Source organism: Dama dama, chromosome 9 (assembly GCF_033118175.1).
Source record: "Dama dama isolate Ldn47 chromosome 9, ASM3311817v1, whole genome shotgun sequence".
NCBI lineage: Eukaryota > Metazoa > Chordata > Mammalia > Artiodactyla > Cervidae > Dama > Dama dama.
The window spans coordinates 8,235,641-8,254,599 of record NC_083689.1 but is presented as its reverse complement, the minus strand read 5'-3'; the positions used below and the strand labels follow the sequence as shown (position 1 = coordinate 8,254,599).

The 18,959-nt window shown below is 58.6% G+C and overlaps 1 protein-coding gene across 1 annotated transcript; it reads right to left on the bottom strand.

The window, feature by feature from the left end:
* Positions 1–1,034: 1,034 nt before the first annotated feature.
* ATP13A1 (ATPase 13A1) lies at positions 1,035–16,445 on the bottom strand. The gene is made up of 26 exons (XM_061149705.1): positions 16,049–16,445; positions 13,829–13,918; positions 13,559–13,749; positions 11,955–12,027; positions 11,607–11,762; positions 11,433–11,502; positions 11,249–11,355; positions 10,664–10,793; positions 10,485–10,540; positions 9,941–10,067; positions 9,721–9,858; positions 9,521–9,641; positions 8,977–9,134; positions 8,499–8,674; positions 8,315–8,425; positions 7,159–7,284; positions 6,277–6,385; positions 4,641–4,840; positions 4,461–4,557; positions 3,438–3,598; positions 3,251–3,365; positions 2,967–3,163; positions 1,950–2,092; positions 1,694–1,805; positions 1,467–1,610; positions 1,035–1,381 (listed from the first exon to the last, which is right to left on the bottom strand). The coding sequence occupies exons 1-26, from the start codon at positions 16,427–16,429 to the stop codon at positions 1,271–1,273; spliced, it is 3,600 nt and encodes a 1,199-aa protein (XP_061005688.1). The 5' UTR covers positions 16,430–16,445; the 3' UTR covers positions 1,035–1,270.
* Positions 16,446–18,959: the final 2,514 nt, after the last annotated feature.

Genomic DNA, 18,959 nt, shown 5'->3' with positions numbered 1-18,959 from the left:
TGGCCTCAGGGATCCCCTGGTGGATGGGGCCTGGCACCTCCGTTGTGGTTCACTCGCTAACTGGTGTCCGGCTCTTTGCGACGCCATGGACTGGGAGATGGGCGGAGAAACAGCAGGCACCTCTTCCCCTCTGGAAACCCTAGCCAGTGTCCAGGGCCCATGTGATGCTCACAGCTGGTCCCAGCCCCTTCCTTGCTCTGGCTTCCAGGGCTCTCGGTGGGCTGTAGGCCACGCTCCCTCTGATGGAGAAGCCTGTTGGGTGGGTTGCTGAGGATGACCATAAGGCAGGGGCAGAACAGGGTAGAGTTCCTCACTGAGCATTGGCGGGGAGAGGAAGGAAGTTGTCCGGAAGCCTGGGCTTGGGTTCCATGGCCTGAGGTCGTCACATGCAGCTTGTCAGAGTTATCAAATGCACCCACACCCCACACTCTGGAATTTCTGACAGGAAATAAAAGGCTTTTTCTAGTTTTTTTTTTGGCTGTTGAAAAGGTAAGAAATCTGACTGCAGCTCTCAGCTTTCATGGTACCAAGTCCACAGGTCCTGAACTGCAGCGCGTGAACGCCTTCTGGAAGGACAGTGTCGGTGTTGAGAGCCCGACTGCAGGTCAGACCCTGGCTAGGATGTGACCTAGTGCTGGCACCTGTGTGCTGCAGGATCCTGAGGGCTGACCCGAGCCAGTATTTGTAATGACTTCAACTTCCTTGTTGACACCTCCTGACACCACGAGAGGAAGGCATGCTGTTACTCTGCATGTTACTTAAAAAGGAAAATTGCCATGATCCTAAGACTTCCCTGAGTGCCTGAGGTGTCAAAAACATGAAGCTGCAAGGCCATGGAAACATGGAAGCGCTTACAAAACTAGGAAGTACAGAGAGCTCTCTGGGCTCCGAGCTCGGCCTGTCCAAGTGCCGTGCGTCTTACACAGCAAGGTTAGAACCTCACACTGCCCACGGTGGGAGGTGGGGGCCAGGACCTTCCTCGGGGACCACTCGGACCCTGACAACCCCTCCTGCGGCACACAGATGCAGGTGAGGCTTCTTAAAATCATTGATGCTGCTTTATTTACCAAAGGTGTTGGCCTGGGGCTGGTTCTGCCAACCAGGCCCTCAGACAGTCACAGGGAGGTGGGGGGTGGGTGGGGTGTCCCAGCTCAGTCTCGGTGGGCAAGGCCAGGTCAGCCTCACGTGGGGGCAGTGCTCCCTCCTGGGGCCCTTGTGGGGCTCCTGCCCAGAGGCAGCAGGGTGGGCAGCAGGTGCCAGCACTGCTGTCTCAGGAAGGCACTTTCAGCTTTGGGGTCCCCAGGAAGAACTGCAGGACGCGGTCGGCCAGGAGCGCCAAACAGAAGTCCAGGAGGAGGACCTGGGCGATGACCAGCTTGAACTGTGGGGCAGGGAGTGCTGGTGAGGCAGGTGCCCGCAGACAGGTCCAGGCCGAGTCCCGGGACCGTGTCTACAGAGCGACTCACCTCCACAGGGATGTCCACGAGCCCAAACTGGCTGTTGAACTCAGGTGAGGAGCCGAGGAGCAGGCCCACAATGGCCAGGAGTGACACGGCCAGGCTCCACACCAGGGGCCTGTTCTCAGGCAGGCTCTCCATGAAGGGTGGGCCCTGTGGGGACAGGCAGACTGAGAGCTGTGTCATGGGGGCCCAGAGGGTGGGCAGGGGCTGCCTGGACAGGGGCCGGGCCTCACCTTGTAGTTAATGGCGAAGGTGGCCATCTGCATGGCCATGGCCATGATGTACACTGTGCTGTTGACTAGGCTTGGCTCAAATTCTTTGTATAAGTCCACAAACTGCTCCTGCCTGCAAGGACACAGCGGGGTCAGGGCCCCTTTGTGACCCCTGCTGCAACCCCTGCCCCTCAGAAACAGGACTCTGCTGGCCTGGTCACTCTAGGCCAATGTCCACACGTATCCCTCCTGCCCCCCGCCCTGGGCAGGCACTCACTTCTCAGGGCTCCGGGCCTGGGCCTCGCTGTACAGGTAGACGAGACTCACAAAATGCACGCAGAACTGCAGTGTGACAGTGAGGATGGTGTACAGGTTGAAGATGTTGGGCAGGGGCCGCTCTCGGGACAGTGTCTTCAGGGGCTGCAGAGGCAGGCTGGGGGTCAGGGCCCAGGCTCAGCCTGGGGTCACCCACCTACCTTGCTTCCTGGCAGGCCTTATGTAGAGAGTTGTCATTGAATTCTGGGGGTTGCAGGTTGGCACCAGTCCCTGCTCACTCCTCCAGCTCCTCAGTCCAAGCGCCACCCCAGCCTCGCTCAATGCCCATGTGCTGCACGGCTATCACAGGGGTCTCATGACCCACTACGCCCCTGCCCTACAATAAATGTAAAGCCCCCCGCCCCCACTATGGCTCATGGCGCAGGCAGTCAATCCAGACCACCGCCCACGCCCTCTGGCCTCAAGGGCCTCCCTGCACCAGCCTTTGACCATCTGCAACCTCTGGGGTGTTCCTGGCTGCTTCTCTTGTTCTTTAAGCGTTGACTTGAGTGTCAGCATCAGGCAGGCCTCCCCGACTGACCCCAAGGCCATTCCCCACAGCCTGTGTGATCCCACTTGGTGTTCTTCTCAGCACTGCATACTTTCTGAGTGGTTGTGATAATCGTTTCCCATCTGTCTTGTCCTCGCCTGTATGGCCCACCTGAGACCCCAGCCTGTGCACAACGCTGGGCCCGAGATGCTTCGCTCTGAAGCAGCCAAGTGGGAACCCACCCTGCCCCGGATCTCCATCTGTAACTTGAGGTGACAGTTCCCACCCCAAGTGCTGCTGCGCAGGTAACTCAGACCTGTGGCTCCACTTTTAACAGCGTGCCCTGGGTGACCCAGCTGTCAACCGATGGCCAACCAGCAATCCGAGAAGCCTCTCAATTCCTCCAGGGCGGGAATCATGGCTCAGAGAAGCGGAGGGTACCCTCGGACTGGGGCAGGAGCCCCTGCTTTTCTCAGGCTCCTGACCCACCTTGGAGCGGGAGATGAAGAGGAAACAGCCAGCCAGCAGCAGCCCCTGCAGCGTGGCCTGGAAGTCACTGAACTTGACACCCTCCAGGTACAGGACACTCTGGCTGTAGGCCAGGATGAGGGCGTTGAGCGCCAAGATCTTGAACATCTGCAGTGTGGTCACCAACGTGCATCGGCCCTGCTTGATCACATGGCAAACTGCGGGGGAAGGCAGGTGTGGGCGTGGGGGCCAGGCAGTGTGGGCCGAGGGATGGGGCAGGGGGAGGAGCAGGCAGCAGGACTCACTGCATTGGATGGAAGAGAGCTTGGAGGTGAAGGGCGCGGCGATGCTGGCATCCCCCAGCTTCACGATGGGTGTGCTTTCGTCCTCTAGGTCCCGCAGCACCTGACTCAGGCGGTCCTGCGAAGCAGGCAGATGGGTGAGACCTGACCACAAGGGGGCGCTGGTGCCCCTCCTCCTCCGGAGACTCACCCGCTGGGAGGCCAGCTGTTCCTCCGGGGGTGGGAGCCCTGACCTCTGCTTGGCAGCCCTGGAGGCGGCCCTGACTCCGCTGTTGCTCAGGACGGGGCTGTCCCGGGGCCGTCGCCGCCGTTCGACGACCCGCTCAGGGGCGTTGGCCAGGAGGGCCACACCTGGTGGGAGAGTGTGTCAGGAGCCAGAGCATGGAGCATCTGCTCAACGCAGCTCAGCCGGTACCAAACCCCCCACTTCACCTGCCCACCCACCCCAAGGAGTGAGCACCGCAGAGCATCTGCCCTACTTCTACAAACTACTTACAGAAAGACGACAAGAGAAAAGCAATACCCAAATAAAGTATGTCACACTATAGAGATCCAAAGTGATTCCCAGAGAAGTTTATTGCCAAGAGTCATGCGGTCATGAGACTTGCAGTCGATAAACCAAGTAAATATCTGAAAAGCACTGAAAGAAGCTGGGGCTTCCCAGGTGGTGCTAGTGGTAAAGAACCCGCCTGCCAAAGCAGGAGACCTGGGTTCAACCCCTGGGTCAGGAAGATCCTCTGGAGCAGGGCATGGCAACCCAGTCCAGTATTCTTGCCTGGAGAATCCCATGGACAGAGGAGCCTGGTGGGCTATACGGGGTCGCACAGAGTCAGACATGACTGAAGCGACTTAGCAGGCACGCATGAAAGAAGTGAGGTTAAACTGTCTTTGAACACCAACTTGCTATCTGTACTCTGCTGACATAGAATCAAGGTGGGAAACTCTCCTGGCCTTGGCTCTGGGTGCTCACACGGTGCCTGGGGGAGGGCTGGACAAACCAAGTTGTCTGCCCCGTGGAGCCTCCCTGGCCCTACCACACCCTTCCTCATGCACATGTATCCCCTCCTGGCCTCGGAGCCCTTCAGACCCTCAGCCCCGCCGGCCCCTGCCCCATCTCTGCACCACTGCCGCCTTACAGAACTGGCTCAGTGGCGTGCCCCCGACGGTAAGCCAGAGACGGCAGAGGAGCCCCCGCCCCCAACCCCAGGCTCACCCACATCGGCGTGCTTCAGGGCACCCACGTCATTGGTACCGTCTCCGCACATGAGGGTCACGTAGCCCAGCTCCTTCAGGCTGGTGATGACAAACTCCTGTTTGGGGAAGAGACAGGCCGAGTGAGGGCTGTGTGCCGTGCCCAGCGCCCCGCCTGCCCTCTGCCACCCCCTGCACCCACCTTCTGCTTGGGGGCCACTCGGGCGAACACTTGCACGTAGGGGATGAGGCGAAGCAGCAGCTGGGGGTCCTCGGCCTGCAGGTGGGCCAGGCCGTCACCTGTGAGGCACAGTGCGTGCTCCCGGGCCAGGGCCTTGGGCGAGCCCTGGGCCAGGGGCTGTGAGATGCTGCCGTCGATGGAGCGCCACTCACACGGGCCACCTGCAAAGCCGGGGCCCAGGGTCAGGGCAGGGGGTTCAGCTGTTCAGGCGGACCCTCTCACCTGGACCCCACGTATGCAGTCCTCGTCCTTCTCTGGAGCACCTTCTTGCTCCCTACCTCTCCTAATCCAGGTCCACACCAACCTGTACCCTAGACTCTCAGCACCCCTGCGAGATCACCCATAGAAGGCTCTGATACAAAGAATCTGAAAACCTAGGGCCTAAGCCACTAGAGACTGCATGAAGAGGCCAGATCCAAACCCAGATGGCGTTTGCCTACAACTCTGCTCTCCTAGGCCAGGGCACCCCATGTCACTTCCTCAGGTCAGACACTGCCTGCTGTCCACTTCCCCTTTCTAGCTGGTGGGTCGAGGCCCAGATGCTGGGTGTCAAGGACGGCTGAGGGCAGTCTACCAGCCCTTGTGGCACTGGGCTGGCCCTGAGCTGTCTCAGCCTGGAGGGAAATCAATCTCCACCGGGCTTCTGTTCTGGCTGTTTTGCTAAAGTAGCTTGGCTGGAAAGCTAACAGTCTTGGTAGTCATCTCTGGGACACCCACCTACGATTTCCCAGGCTCTGGAGAGTGCAGTGCCTGTGACTGGCACAGAGATCTGGCATACAATGCAGACCGAGAGGAGGGCGAGGCGGTTCTGGACGCCCCCTTGGCTGGGCCACACCACCGTCCTCCTCCGTCTGGCCTGCTGCCTGGTGACACCCGGGGGCATGCTGCTCCCAAGCCAGGCCCTGCACTGGGTGCCACCCTAGGGCATCTGACAGATTCCACCCAAGCAGTTGGAGGTGCTGGAACTGGATTTGCCTCTTGACCAGTCCAATTCTGAGGCACCACTTGGTTATTCAGGAGACACCAGAAGACCACGAGCTCTGGACCTGAGTTCAAATCCTTAGTCACAGTGTCTCCAAGTGACCCACGTGGAAGGATTCACTTCTGTTTATCTACAGAACAGGGACCCCAACAACTGATCAGCTGGGTTCCTATGTGGTGCGGGGATGACAGGCCCTTCCAGGTGGAGCAGAAGGGCTGACCTGGTGAGGCAAACCAAGGCCTCTGTCCCAGGTCTGGCTGCCAAACACGAGCTCCGTGCTCTCAGTGGGAGCACTCAGGCAGCCAGCCGGGCCCAAGGGGGGGCGAGGCTACGAAACGTGGGCTGCTGTGACTATAACCCGTCACCTTAGGACTGCAAGTCACTGCCGGTCCTGGGGCCACGGGTCACCTGCATGCTGCTGCACGGGTGGGGTGTGGAGTTCCCCGGCCAGGCAGACCAAGTGTGCTCACGGTGCAGGCTGTGACCAACAGGCCCGCGTCACAGGGGCCGGAGGACGCCTGGCGTGCTCACTCAGGCTGGCACAGGGGTAGGCCACCAGGTGGGAGCCGCTCTTGGACTCAGGGTCCCCCCAGCTCACGAGACATGGGGCCTCACCTTTCTCCGTGGGAGGCTGCAGGATCAGCGTCTGAGCCTTCTCAATGAAATGCAGCTCCTGAGCCACATGGCAGGCAGTGAGCGGGTTGTCACCTGTGATCATGACCACCTGGGGAGAAGGCAGAAGCTCAGGAGGTCAGAACTGCAGCCTGGAGACATGGGGGCTGAGTCTCTTCTAAGGAAGGCCAGAGAGAGAGATCGTGGCCTCCTACTGGGGACTGGGCTTCCAGGAGCCATAAGGTCTGAGAGCAGCATCTACAAACAGTATACGTATTGGTGTCTTTGTGAGAGCACCCGTGGCCTTTAATTATAACATGCACCAAGAACCAGATTCTGGTGTGGACCCTCTTGGCTTGGAAACTAGTGACGGGAAGACGGGCCCTGACTGCTGAGGGCCAGGTGAGCACTAATCATATCACTGCCCTCTGACACGTCCAGCTCATCTCCCACACCCTAGAACTGCATCCTGAGCCCACCGCTAGAAAACACAAACCACCAGGACTGGCAGAGCAAAGCCACTGGGACAGACGCGGCCTGTGTGGGCGTGGTCTCCACATCCCCTCAGTCAGTCTCAACTGTTCTCTAAGACGGGGTGGAATGGGGGAACAGCGCTCATCTCCCAGGGATGCTGGGGGCCTGGGGAAGTGAGGTGAGAAGGGTGGGCGTGGGTCTGAGAGCAGCCTCAAGAAGGGACAGCACGAGTGTCTGAGTCACGGTGGAGCTCAACCAAAAGCCATGCTCTTTGCTTCCAAGGCCCAGACACCCACCCCTGGGCACCCCACTGAGGGCCAACTGCCGCCTACTGTCACATCCCCCTCTCTGTGAGGAGCAGCCAAGACAGCCCACCCGGGGGCCTGGTAGAAAGGGGGCCAGTGGCTGTACCCGATGGGAGGCGTTCTGGATCTCACGGATCACGGCCTTGGAATCAGCCTTGAGTGGGCAGGAGACCACGATGAAGCCGACGAACTTGAGGTTGCATTCCAGGGCCTCCCGCTTGACCTCCCGGGCCTGTGGATGGACACACCAGGGCCCTAAAGGTCTGTTTCTCTTCTTCTTCCCCAATACCTAAGCTCTGACACGACAACATGCTGGGGATGGGGGTCAGAGACAGCTCCCTCCTGCAAGAGGGGACCTGAGGATCAGAATGTGAGAGATGTGGGGAGGGTGAGAGGCGCCCTGGTGGCAGAAGGGCTGAGCAGGGGCTAGGCGTCCTGGCTTCCCAGTGGCACCTCTACCCTCTATCACGGACAAGAGTGTGGCGTGAAGTCTCTGTGAGTCCACTTCTAAGACGAGAGAGTCTGGACTCTCCTTTGAGAACCACTGAGCACAAGCTGACCCTCTTCACCTCATACAGAAAGCAGAAAACCTCTGCCCTCATGGAGCTTGCCTTCTCCTGGAGAAGACGTGCAGTAAAGTCACAAACACCAGAGCACTGAGTACCATGAGAGAGACGAAGGCAGGGGCTGGGGCGGAGGGGTGCGGTGGGGCATAGGGCTGGGTGGCTCTGACAGGTCTGTGACTAGGCTCTGGACACAGAGGTGTGACCTCCTGCACTTTCTGGAAGGATCTCAGGGCCTCTGGGTGCAAGCAGACGAGAGCCACTCGGATGACGGCCGAAGTGGAAGCAGACCAAGGAGCAGTGTTGGTGACGGAGGTGGGTGGAGAGTCTACAAGGATGTGGGCTGTGACCAAGGGCTGGGGATGCCCCAAGACCATATAGTGGCCAGGCGGCAGGGCAGGGCAGGGGTGGAGCTGGGGAGCCCAAGGTGCCCCAAGGCCTCCCCAAAGGGGGTGTGAGGACAGGAGGTGAGACCTGGGTGTGTTCTCCAGGGAGCAGCTCTGGATTCGGGGATGGGATGGGGTCTCGCAGGGGAGGGGGCACGCTGGGGAGAAGAAACTGCGGACTGAGTGCCACCTGGGACCTCCAGAGGTAGAGGCCAGGGAGGAAGACGATGAAATTGTGGCTGCTCGTGGTGGCACCCCAGCGGGTAGAGGGTGACCCACACGGGGGTTGGTGGGTGGGGGCCTGGGCCCTTACCTGCTGGTGAGTGAGGTGCCCCAGCTCCTTATACCCCAGCGCCAGAACTCGGGCTCCTTCCCGGGAAATCTCCGTGTGAATGTGCTGGTAGTCAGGTGGGCACTGGGCGAACTGCAGGGAACGCAGGGGGCGATCACCGACCGCCCTGCAACCCCCCTCCCGACCCTGGCCGGGGCTGGCTCACCATGGAGTGCAGGGTTTCGGGGGCCCCCTTCACGGCTGCGATGTAGCAGAGATCGGTGGAGCCAAGCTTCTCATAGGAGGCGAGCACGGACATTCGCTTTAGGGCACTGGCAAAATGAAAGCGCTGGTGAATTTTCAGCCCCTGAGTTTTAATACTTCGGGGGAATACTTTCTCATCTGGAAACAAATAAGCACGAGTCCTGAGGGCCTTCGCTCCAAAGAGGCCGCCAAGCCTCCGCCCGCGCCCGCCCCCGCCGTGCCCTCCTACCCTCCGCCCACCCTCCCCCCACCTCCACACACGGGGTCTGGCTTGGGGAGGGGTCAGAGCCGGGCGACCTGGGCACAGAGGACCCCGCCCCAGGTCAGAGGCGAGCCTGTGCCCATCCGCTTGCCCCTGAGGTGAACACACACGTGTCCGACAGGTACACTGCCTGCCCGGGGATGCACAAGCCGGTGGTGTGCGAGGTTCCAGCCCTCACCTCTGGTCAGGGTCCAGTCTACGGCCGTCAGCATGGCTTTCTCCAGGGGGTCACCCACGAGCGTTCCGTCATCCAGCTGCATGAGGGAGTGGCATGAGGCCAGAGCGCGGTGTGTCTCTATGGGGATGCTGGACACAGGGGTCACCTCCTTCCCATCTCTGCAAGGAGTACGACCCGCGGGTTACAGGGGGAAGGGAGCGGGTGGAGGGGCCCCTGGAACTGCCAGGACGAGGGATGGGCCCCCACACTCCACTCCAGTCACGGGGCAGGGGCAACGACGACAGGGTGTCGGGGTGTCGCCTTGGTCCTTGTAGCGTCTGCGCCTGCTGCATGATGCCCCCAGAGATCGTGGCTACCTGAGGCCCGAGCTGAGCCACGTGTCACTGTCGCTCACGCTGAGAGCTGCCGGGGGACCCTGGAGTGGGCCTTGGTGGGAGGGCCGTGCCAGGCCCTCGCTCTGAAAGCTTGGGCTGGGCAGCTCTCTGTCCCGAGCCCCCAGAAACACCCCTGGTGGGCACCTGGTGACCCCGATGCCCATGCTCACCGGAGCCCGGCCACTCCACGCACCACCAGGCTGTCACTGGTCAAGGTCCCTGTCTTGTCGAAGCAGCACACCTCCACCTTGCCAGCGAAGGGGATCCGGAAGGGCTCCGTGCAGTACATGTCTGGGTGGTGGGAGCTAGGGTCAGGGGTCCTGCTGGGCCCCCGCCCACTCGGCACCCCGTCCCTGCCCCGGAGACTCACAGAGCTTGGCCAGAGCGATCAGAGAAGTGTTGACGGCCAGAGACAGCTCAATGGGCAACTCAGGGGGCACGACGGAGGTGAGGATCAGCGTGCATTCCAGAAAGAGCTTGTAGCGGTTCCTGCTGGGATCCTTGGTACCTGCACAGACAGGGCCTGCTGGTCTGGGGGCCATGGGCCTGGGGCCGAGCAGATGGCGGGGGGAGGGGGTCAGGGCGCTTACCTTCGATCCACACATAGGCGGCTGCCGCAATGGCAAAGACCAGGAGGAAGAGGATGAAGATGAAGGTCTCCAGGTTGTTCGCCGTCACCCTCTTGACCCCAAAGAGGATGGTGCGCAGCAGCTTGCCCTAGAGGGATGGAGGGGCAGAGGGCTTTCCTGGGAGGGCGGCAGGCTCTCCTGGCCCGTGACTGAAGACTGGGGGTCAGGGAAGGAAGTGGCTGTGACTGGGGCAGGGGTTGAATTCTCCAGAAGGAGAGCTGACCATCACCTTTCTTGAGAAATCCTTAAGCCACTTCTGTGTTTACTTGGCCCAGACTGTTTGTGATCCCCAAGTATGCAGGGTCACAGTCTGGGGTTTCCACCAGAGCCCCCCCCGGGAAAGAGGGCTTGCTCTGGGGCTTGTCTCTGCACTGTGCCCCCAGCCCAGCAACTGCTACCAGAGCGCTCATGGGTCGGATGTTCTGGGGTCTGAAAGGCTGCCACCTTAGCTGCCCACCAGTTGCCCCAGGAACCACCCTCCTCAGGACGGGGCAAGGTGCCACACCTGGGACGTGTTGAAGCCAGTCCTCAGGACGTAGGCCACACACCCGTTGTCCACGGCTGGGGAGACAAAGAGCGGGCGTCACTTGTGTCTGCATATCCCGACCCTCTCTCGGGGCCAAGCAGATTCGGGGTGCGGGGGTGGCAGGACGGGGACACCCCCCACACCCTTGAGGCACCTACGCTTCAGGCCTGTGGTGGCTTTCTGAGGGGGGATGTGCTGCACCACTTTGGTGCCCCCAAAGATGACATGGAGCCGGGAGTCTGCCTGAAGGTCCAGTACCCGGCTGGGGCTGAGGTCTTCGATAGGCTCCTGGGGAGGAGGGGAGGATGGTAGCGTCAACGGCTAATCCCACCCTGGCCTCTGTCCCTAGTCTGGAGCCTGCAAGGAGCCGCCTGACCCTCACGGGGCTCCCCATCTAACCTGGTGCGGTTACCGGGGTCCCAAGCCCGGTCCGTCTTCTTTCTACCTTCGTGTGCAGTGCTGACTCCCCGGGACCCTGCACCCAGCCTCAGCCCGGAGTCACAGCTTCCACTTCTCTCTCAGCCCACCTCAGCCGGAGACCCCAGAGTGCCCGACACCCCGCTGATGCTGCTGCCTCTCGTCTCCTCCTCCCCCCCACCAGGCTTCCCTCAGCCCAGGGTGCTAACCCGCCAGGAAAGCCAGGAGCCCCGTCTGCGCCGCCTCTGTCTCGGGGCCCCCTCCCTCCTGGATCTGAGCCCGGGCAGGACCCTGGCCCGTCTCCTCCCCGACGCCCGCCCCAGCACCTTCATCTGGGGCACTGACTCCCCAGTGAGCATGGCCTCGTCCACGATGCAGCGGCCCCGCAGCAGCAGCACGTCGCACGGCACCAGGTTCTCCTGGGGGGAGCGGCCTGCGGGGCAGGGGCGGGGGTTGGACCGAAGCCCGAGGCAAGGGCTCCCACCGGGGCAGAGCAGGACTGGGCCTCACCGACTGAGACGATGTCCCCGGGAACAATCTCATCGCTGGCGATGGGCCTCCACTTTCGGCTTCGGTAGACCTGGGTGGGGGTGCCGTGCCGTCGGTTCTGGGGATGCTCCCGTGCCGTGCCCACCCCAAGACCACAGGGACCCTCCTACCCACCCACTGCCCCACTGGCTGCACCTGGATCATGTGGGGCTTGTTGCCCATCTTCCGGATCTCTGACATGTTCCGCATCTGCTGCTGTACCAGGGAGGCCTCGAAGGCCACCAGCATGGACAGCGTGAAGACACTGTAGTACCAGTACTCATCCAGACACCAGAGCCCCACGCAGAACACCTGTGGGGTACGTACAGGCCTGTCTGCTCCCAGGAATGCGGGGAGACCACCCGAGGCGGACTGGCCGGCACGCCGAGGGCCATTCTGCCCATGGGCTCTGACCACGAGGGCAGGGGGAAGTTTTCACGTTTGGAGGTGGGCTGGGAAAGCCCCAAGAACAGGTGGGGAGAAGGACCAGCGCTGCTGCTTTACCTGGAACACAAAGAAGGGTGCTGTGGCTCTCTCCTTAAACAGCTCCGAGAAGTCAGGCACCACCATCTCAGCCCTGAAAGAGACAGATGGCTCACCCTGTTATGGGCAGGGGGCCCCACCTCGACGCCTCCACTTGGGGGCACTGCAGGCCTCCCTGGGCAACGGGCCGCTCCGTTCCAGCCTGTCTCCTTGGCCGTGCAGCACTGAAGCGGGCATGCTAACCGCCCGCAGCCCTCTGGTCTGCAGAGCCCTGACGGAACCTCTGAATCTGCACCACAGGCCCTTCAGGGAGTTGGCCCCCGCTCGGCCGGGCCGGTGAAGACCAGAACCTGTCAGGTGGCTGGGGGCCCAGGCGAGGGGGGAGGACCAGCTGACTCTGCGCCGGGAGCCCTGAGGCTGCACAGAGGCGGCCGGGCAGCTGGGTGCTGTGGGGCACCCCGGGGCCTGAAACAACGCGCTGGAACCCCACCCTGCTATGGAGAGGGGTGGGCGGAGCTGGGGTCTCCCCAAAACTCCTTGGATGAAAGCCCTGGGAGGAGGGCGGAAAGGTGCGTTCTGCAGTACTCTGGGTGGTGGCTGGCTCTGCCCAGGGGACCAGGTCAACTTGGGCTGTCTCTGTTTGGCCCTGCAGTGATGTTCAGGACGTGGGACTTGAGAAAAAGAACCTGCACAGTGGCCGCGTTGGGACACAGACTGAGCCCCAACCCGGACTGTGCAGGGGACCTTCACCTAAGTGAGGGGGAGTGAAGGCGTAAGAGGGGACAGCCCAGGCCGCCGGGCGCGCTCACCAGGGCGGGGCGGTGAAGGCGTGAGAGGGGGCAGCCCAGGCCGCCAGCGCGCTCACCAGCACCAGGGTGGGGCGGTGAAGGTGTGAGAAGGGACAGCTCTGGCTGCCACGCTCACCAGGGCGGGGCGGTGAAGGTGTGCAAGGGGACAGCCCAGGCTGCCGGTGCGCAGTCAATAAATGCTTCCGGTAAGACTTCCGATTAGATTGCTGGGTATGGTAATGTTTTTGTAATTTTTGAAAAGCAGCTAGGTCAAGTAGTAATTTCCTAGCGGTTCTGAGGGTTTTCGAGTCAAGGACAATCACCACCAGGATGGGGGCTCTGAAGCCCAGCTCTGGTCCCACCCAGCACGGTGAACTGGGTTCAGGTGGTTCTGGTGAAGATGAAAGGAGAAAGTGCTAACAGAGCATCTACATTCCACCTGGTACAAACAAAAGCTGTTCTGATCACCACCCGCTTTGTTTCTTATCAGCACTCATACAGTGCTGGGATATGTGTGAGAAGAATGACAAGAATTCACACCTATAGAAAAAATTTCTAAGGAAGAAGAGGACTAAAACACAAGGCAAGGATGAACAGCCCCGGGCCAGGCTCCCAGCTATGGGCCCTTCAGGGGGTCCTATCAGCAGGCAAGTTGGGAGAGACCAGACTAGAACACCTTTCTCAAAAGGCGCCTGCCACGTTCACCTGGGACATTGTGTTGAAAAGGCAGACTCTCCCAAACCACTGAGCACACACGAACGGAGATGGTGCCATTAACTGGAGCAGGGACCCAGCCCTGTCTCAGCAGGGGCGATACACAGGGATGCTGGGACTCACTTGTTGCTCCCAAACTTCTTCTCAGCCGCACGAATCTCCGAGTCCTCCTGGAACCCCCTGTTGCTCTGGTAGAATGAGAAAGCGTTTCCCACTGGAAAGGCCACGGGGAGAAAACGCTTCTTCTCCAGGGCATCATAGGAATACTTGATCTTCTGGAATTCGAAGGACAGCACCTCCTGCCCGTCTTCGCCCTGTGGGAGGTGAGTCTGTGGCAGGGGCCCCTGGCCTGGGGACCCCATCTGAGCCCATGCCAGAGCCGGTGGTCCCTACCTCATCACGATGCAGGGCCACGAGCTCGGTGGAGCCGTTGTTGGGAGTCGGTACCACCTTCACGAAGGTCGCTTTGCGGGCGTCATACTCCTGTGAGAGGCAAAGTGCCGCTGCTGAGCCCTCCTCAAGTCCCAGCTCCACATTCTGGAACATGCTACTGGGCTCTGGGTGTGGGCTTGGCCACACCCAGCTTACCACTGGGGCAAGGGACAGCATTTCACTGGGCCTTTGGTCCCGCCCGTATCATAAAGCCAGGGTCATGAACAGTGTCAAACACCCAGGGCTCTGCTGACAAAGATAAACTCCAGCAGGAAAAATGCTGCCTGGCAGAGGTACCCGTGTGAGTCAGGCCCTGTCCCAGCCCACCTGGCCTGCTGCTCCCGCTCCCCATTACTATTCTGTGTCCTCAAGTGACAAGGGACAACAAGGCTCATCCTTGCTTCAGCGAAGGGCACATGCTGTTTTTTTTTCTGCCTGGAGCGCATGGTCACACTGCTGGCTTTAGGCCTTTGCTCAAATGTCACCTCCTCAGGAAGCTGCTACACCTCAAGTTCCCTCACAGAATCCTTGTCCTGGTTTTCCCTTCTGCATTGACTGTGGAGTTCCACCTCCCCCACTAACACCAAGAAAGCAATGCATTTTGTCTGTTTTGTTCCTTGCTATTTCTCCAGCACTTAAGACACGGAGGCGCTGAATAGAGCTGCGTTAGCGCTCTGTGCTGTGAGCTGCATCCGCCCCATGGCTGCTCCACCAGAACCTGTGTTGCCCTATGTTTTTTTGGAGGGGGGTGTGGAGGACACGGCAGTGATCCTGAGAAGCAAGGCCCTGCCCCTCTAGGAGTTCATGGTCCCCAAAGCAGGCAGAAACTAACGACAAAAGACAGAACTACCAACCCTGGAAACGCCAGGTAGAAAGGTGCAAAGTGGTACATGGGGCCAGCTGTACGCCGGGAGCTCTGCAGATGTCATCTCAAGTTCTTATACTGGCACCCTGCGCTAAGTGTTACGGTTCTCACTTTACCCAAGGGCAAACTGAAACCCAGAGAGGAGAAGCACCGTTGTCTGAGATCTCTGATGAAAACTCAGATCTGCCGGTCCTAACCTCCAGCTGTTGAACTGTCCATTTCTGGAGAGGAAGTTAATAACAGTCACACTTTTTAGCTGCAGGCTAACAGGAAGCTGGAAGTCTGGGGGTGTCACCCCCCCCCCCGCAACTCCCCTCCATTGTTTTGTCCCTCACTGGGGTCTTTCATTGCACTGACAGGAAGCTACCAATGCCAGAAGTTTGAGTCTCCCTTCTGGGATAAGAGAGATTTCACTTTCTCAAAAGAGAGAATTCAGTCCATATTTGGAGTCAGGCAGGTTGTAGGGTGGGGTTGTTGCTTCCCTTTCTCTTTCTGGAGCCCTTGGTGCTGTTCCCTTTCTCTCTTGTTTCAGCAAACATGTCTGAGATGAGAGGGGAGGCTGGCTGGAGGCTGACCTCAGTCCCCATGGCTCCACACCTGCTGGTGTCATATGAGGCAGGCCCAGAGGGCAGTGGACAACTGCTGAGTGGGCAGCGCTCATCCAGAGCTCACCGCTAAAGGTCACGTGTACTACCATGCTATTGTATTCTGAGGGCGGCCCTCAGAATCATACCCTTGTGGACAGACATAAGGGTCTCTGAGCAGTTAAGTCACTTGCTCACAAATACCCACTGCTCCTCTTAAACGCTGCAATAAACTGCATTTCAAGCTCATTTTGGTCGTTGTGGGGTGGAAGCTCCCAGCACTGGCCAGCAGGACTGATGCTCAGTTCTCAAGACGCACAGACAGGGATATCCATCCTACAGGTCTAGCCTCACACTTTGAAATAGAAGGTAGGAGACAGACAACAAAGGTAGGACCGATTCTAGGAGACTCATACTCGCTAGGATGGGAGCTAGCAAATGGTGACATATTCTAGGCTCTGCGCTAAGCTTTTTATAGGGTACCTTATCGACCTAATTGACCACACCAGGGGAGAATTTCAGAGAAGGGAAGTAACCTGCACCAGGGTCGTACAGCTAAGTCAGTAGCCGGTCGGAATTTAGCGAGCAGCGCAAAAGGATGAGGGCGCCCGGAGGCACCTGGGACTAGCTGAGGCAGCCCCGGCTGGGTTGGGGACGGACACGAACGCAGAGGCTGAGATCCGCGGTAAGGCCTGACCACGGCTGTGGTCGGTCTCGGGTGCGCACACTTACCGGGGTGCAGGTGAGCGCGCAGTGCGCGTGCACGGACCAATGCCCCGACAGGACGGTGAGCGCGTGCGCCAGGCAGATGGTGGCGAGCACAAGCAGCGCGGCCTCGGGGATCTGCGCCCAGCTGCTGCCCCAGCCCCAGAAGCCGGTAGCTGCGGAACCCAGCCAGGCCGGGTAGAGTAGCCCCACGAATGGCAGCAGCGTGAGGCGCCGCAGTAGCGCCAGCCGCCGGTACGGCCACACAGCGGCGACCAGCTCGTCGCCGCTCTGTATGAGTGCCGGCCCAGCGGCAAGGAGCGTGCGCGGCTGCGGCCTGGGCTTGGGCTGCCCGGCGGGCCGGGCCCCGCAAGGAACCGCATTGCCCACCGCCGCCTCCGCCGCCATCTTTCCCAGCGCCGCGCTCGCTTCCGGGCAGAGGCACCGGCTCACTTCCGATGTTTTACTTCCGGTAAACCCTGGGGGCCGCCATGACACATGGGAGGAACCAGAGCCCGGGAAACGTAGGTGTTTGTGGCTGAATTTGGCTACTCAGGGCATCGCCATGACAGGCTGTGCCCGGAAGGAGACGCAGGGCACCGCCATGATAGGGAGGGCTTGAAATTACTAAGACCGCCTACCTACTCTGCCACGCCGGATTGAGACCGGAAAAGACGAGGCAAGGTGGGCTGGGCGCCACCATGACAACCTAAACCGGAAGAAGCGAATTCTCCTCGGAGCCTGCACTGTCTGGGTCGGGAAGGGTGGAGCCTGGACGCTGCGGAGGCGGAACCAAAGAAACGCCGGTGCTGTGTGGGCGGGGTTTATCATGAGGGTGGAGCTTGTGTGGGTGGGGAAGGGGTGAGGCTTCCCTCCGTCGGGGCTTGGGCCTAGCTTGAGGCTGGTGGGCTTAGAGGGTCGAGACAGGATACAGTTCAGCGCAGTCGTGTCCGGCTCTTTGCGACCCCATGAACCGTAGCTCGCCAGGTCTCCCTGTCCATCACCAACTCCTGGAGTTTACTCAAACTCATGTCCGTTGAGTCGGTGATGCCATCCAACCATCTCATCCTCTGTCCTCCCCTTCTCCTGCTGCCTTCAATCTTTCCCAGCATCAGAATCTTTTCAAATGAGTCGGTTCTTTGCATCAGGTGGCCAAAGTATTGTATTTTCCGCTTCAACCTCAGTCCTGACAATAAATATTCAGGACTGATTTCCTTTAGGATGGACTGGTCGGATCTCCTTGCAGTCCAAGGTACTCGTCTCCAACACCTCGGTTCAAAATCATCAATTCTTCAGCGCTCAGCTTTCTTTATAGTCCAAATCGCATATCCTTACATGACTGTTGGAAAAACCATAGCTTTGACTACATGGCCCTTTGTTGGCAAAGTAATGCCTCTACTTTATAATACGCTGTCTAGGTTGGTCATGACTTTTCTTCCAGGGTGTAAGCGTCTTTTAATTTCATGGCTGCAGTCACACCTGAAAAGAGGCATCATTTAATACGTAATAATTACACACTCACAAGCGGCTTCCCACGTGACCATAGTGGCAAAGAATCTGCCTGCCTATGCAGGAGAAACTGGTTCTATTCCTGGGCTGAAAAGATCCATGGGCTAGAGGACCCTGGTGGGCCCCAGTCTGTGGGGCTGCAAAGAGTGGGCCAGGACTGAATCACTGAGCACATGCCCACAAGATTACTTCATTTACATAAGAATATGAAAAATTGGTGTTTATTTACTGTTACATAAATGCTGTTGTTTGAACAAAATCAGCATAGGACTAATAACGATGGCAATTAGTATTTCAATACTTGCTATTCAGTCACATCTGACTCATCGTGACCCCATGGGCTGCAGCAGGCCGGGATTCCCTGTCCTTCACCGTCTCCCAGAGCTTGCTCAAACTCAAGTCCATTGAATTGGTGATGCCATCCAGCCATCTCATCCTCTCTTATCCCCTTCTCTTCTTGCCTTCAATCTTTCCCAGCATCAGGGTCTTTTCAGTGAATCAGTTCTTCCCATCAGGTGGTCAAAGTATTGGAGTTTCTACTTCAGTTATCAGTCCTTCCAATGAATATTCAGGACTGATTTCCTTTAGGACTGACTGGTTTGATCTCTTTGCAGTCCAAGGGACTCTCAAGAGTCTTCTTCAACACCACAGTTCAAAAGTATCAATTCCTTAGTGCTCAGCCTTCTTTATGGTCCAGCCGTCACGTCCATACATGACTACTGGAAAAACCATACCTTTGACTATATGGACCTTTGTTGGCAAAGTAATGTCTCTGCTTTTTAATACATTGTCTAGGTTTGTCAAAGCTTTTCTTTCAAGGAGTAAGCATCTTTTAATTTCATGGCAGCAAGCACCATCCACAGTGATTTTGGAGCCCAAGAAAATAAAGCCTGGCACTGTTTCCATTCTTTCTCCATCTATTTGCCATGAAGTGCTGGGACGAGATGCCATGATATTAGTATTTTGAATGCTGAGTTTTAAGCCAGCTTTTTCACTTTCCTTTTTCACCTTCAAGAGGTGGTCTAGCTCCTCTTCGCTTTCTGCCATAAGGGTGGTGTTATCTGCGTATGTGATAATATTGATATTTCTGCCAACAATCTTGATTCCAGCTTGTGCTTCATCCACATGGGCATTTTGCATGATGTACTCTGCGTGTAAGTTAAATAAGCAGGGTGACAATATACAGCCTTGTTGTACTCTTTTCCCAATTTTGAACCATTGTTCCTTGTTTGGTTCTAACTGTTTCTTCTTGATCTGCATACAGGTTTCTCAGGAGGCAGGTAAGGTGGTCTGGTGTTCCCATCTCTTTAAGAATTTCCCACAGATTGTTGTGATCCACACAGTCAAAGGCTTTAGCATAGTCAATGAAGCAGAAGTAGAGGTTTTTTTGTGGACTTCTCTTGCTTTTTTTATGATCCAATGGATATTG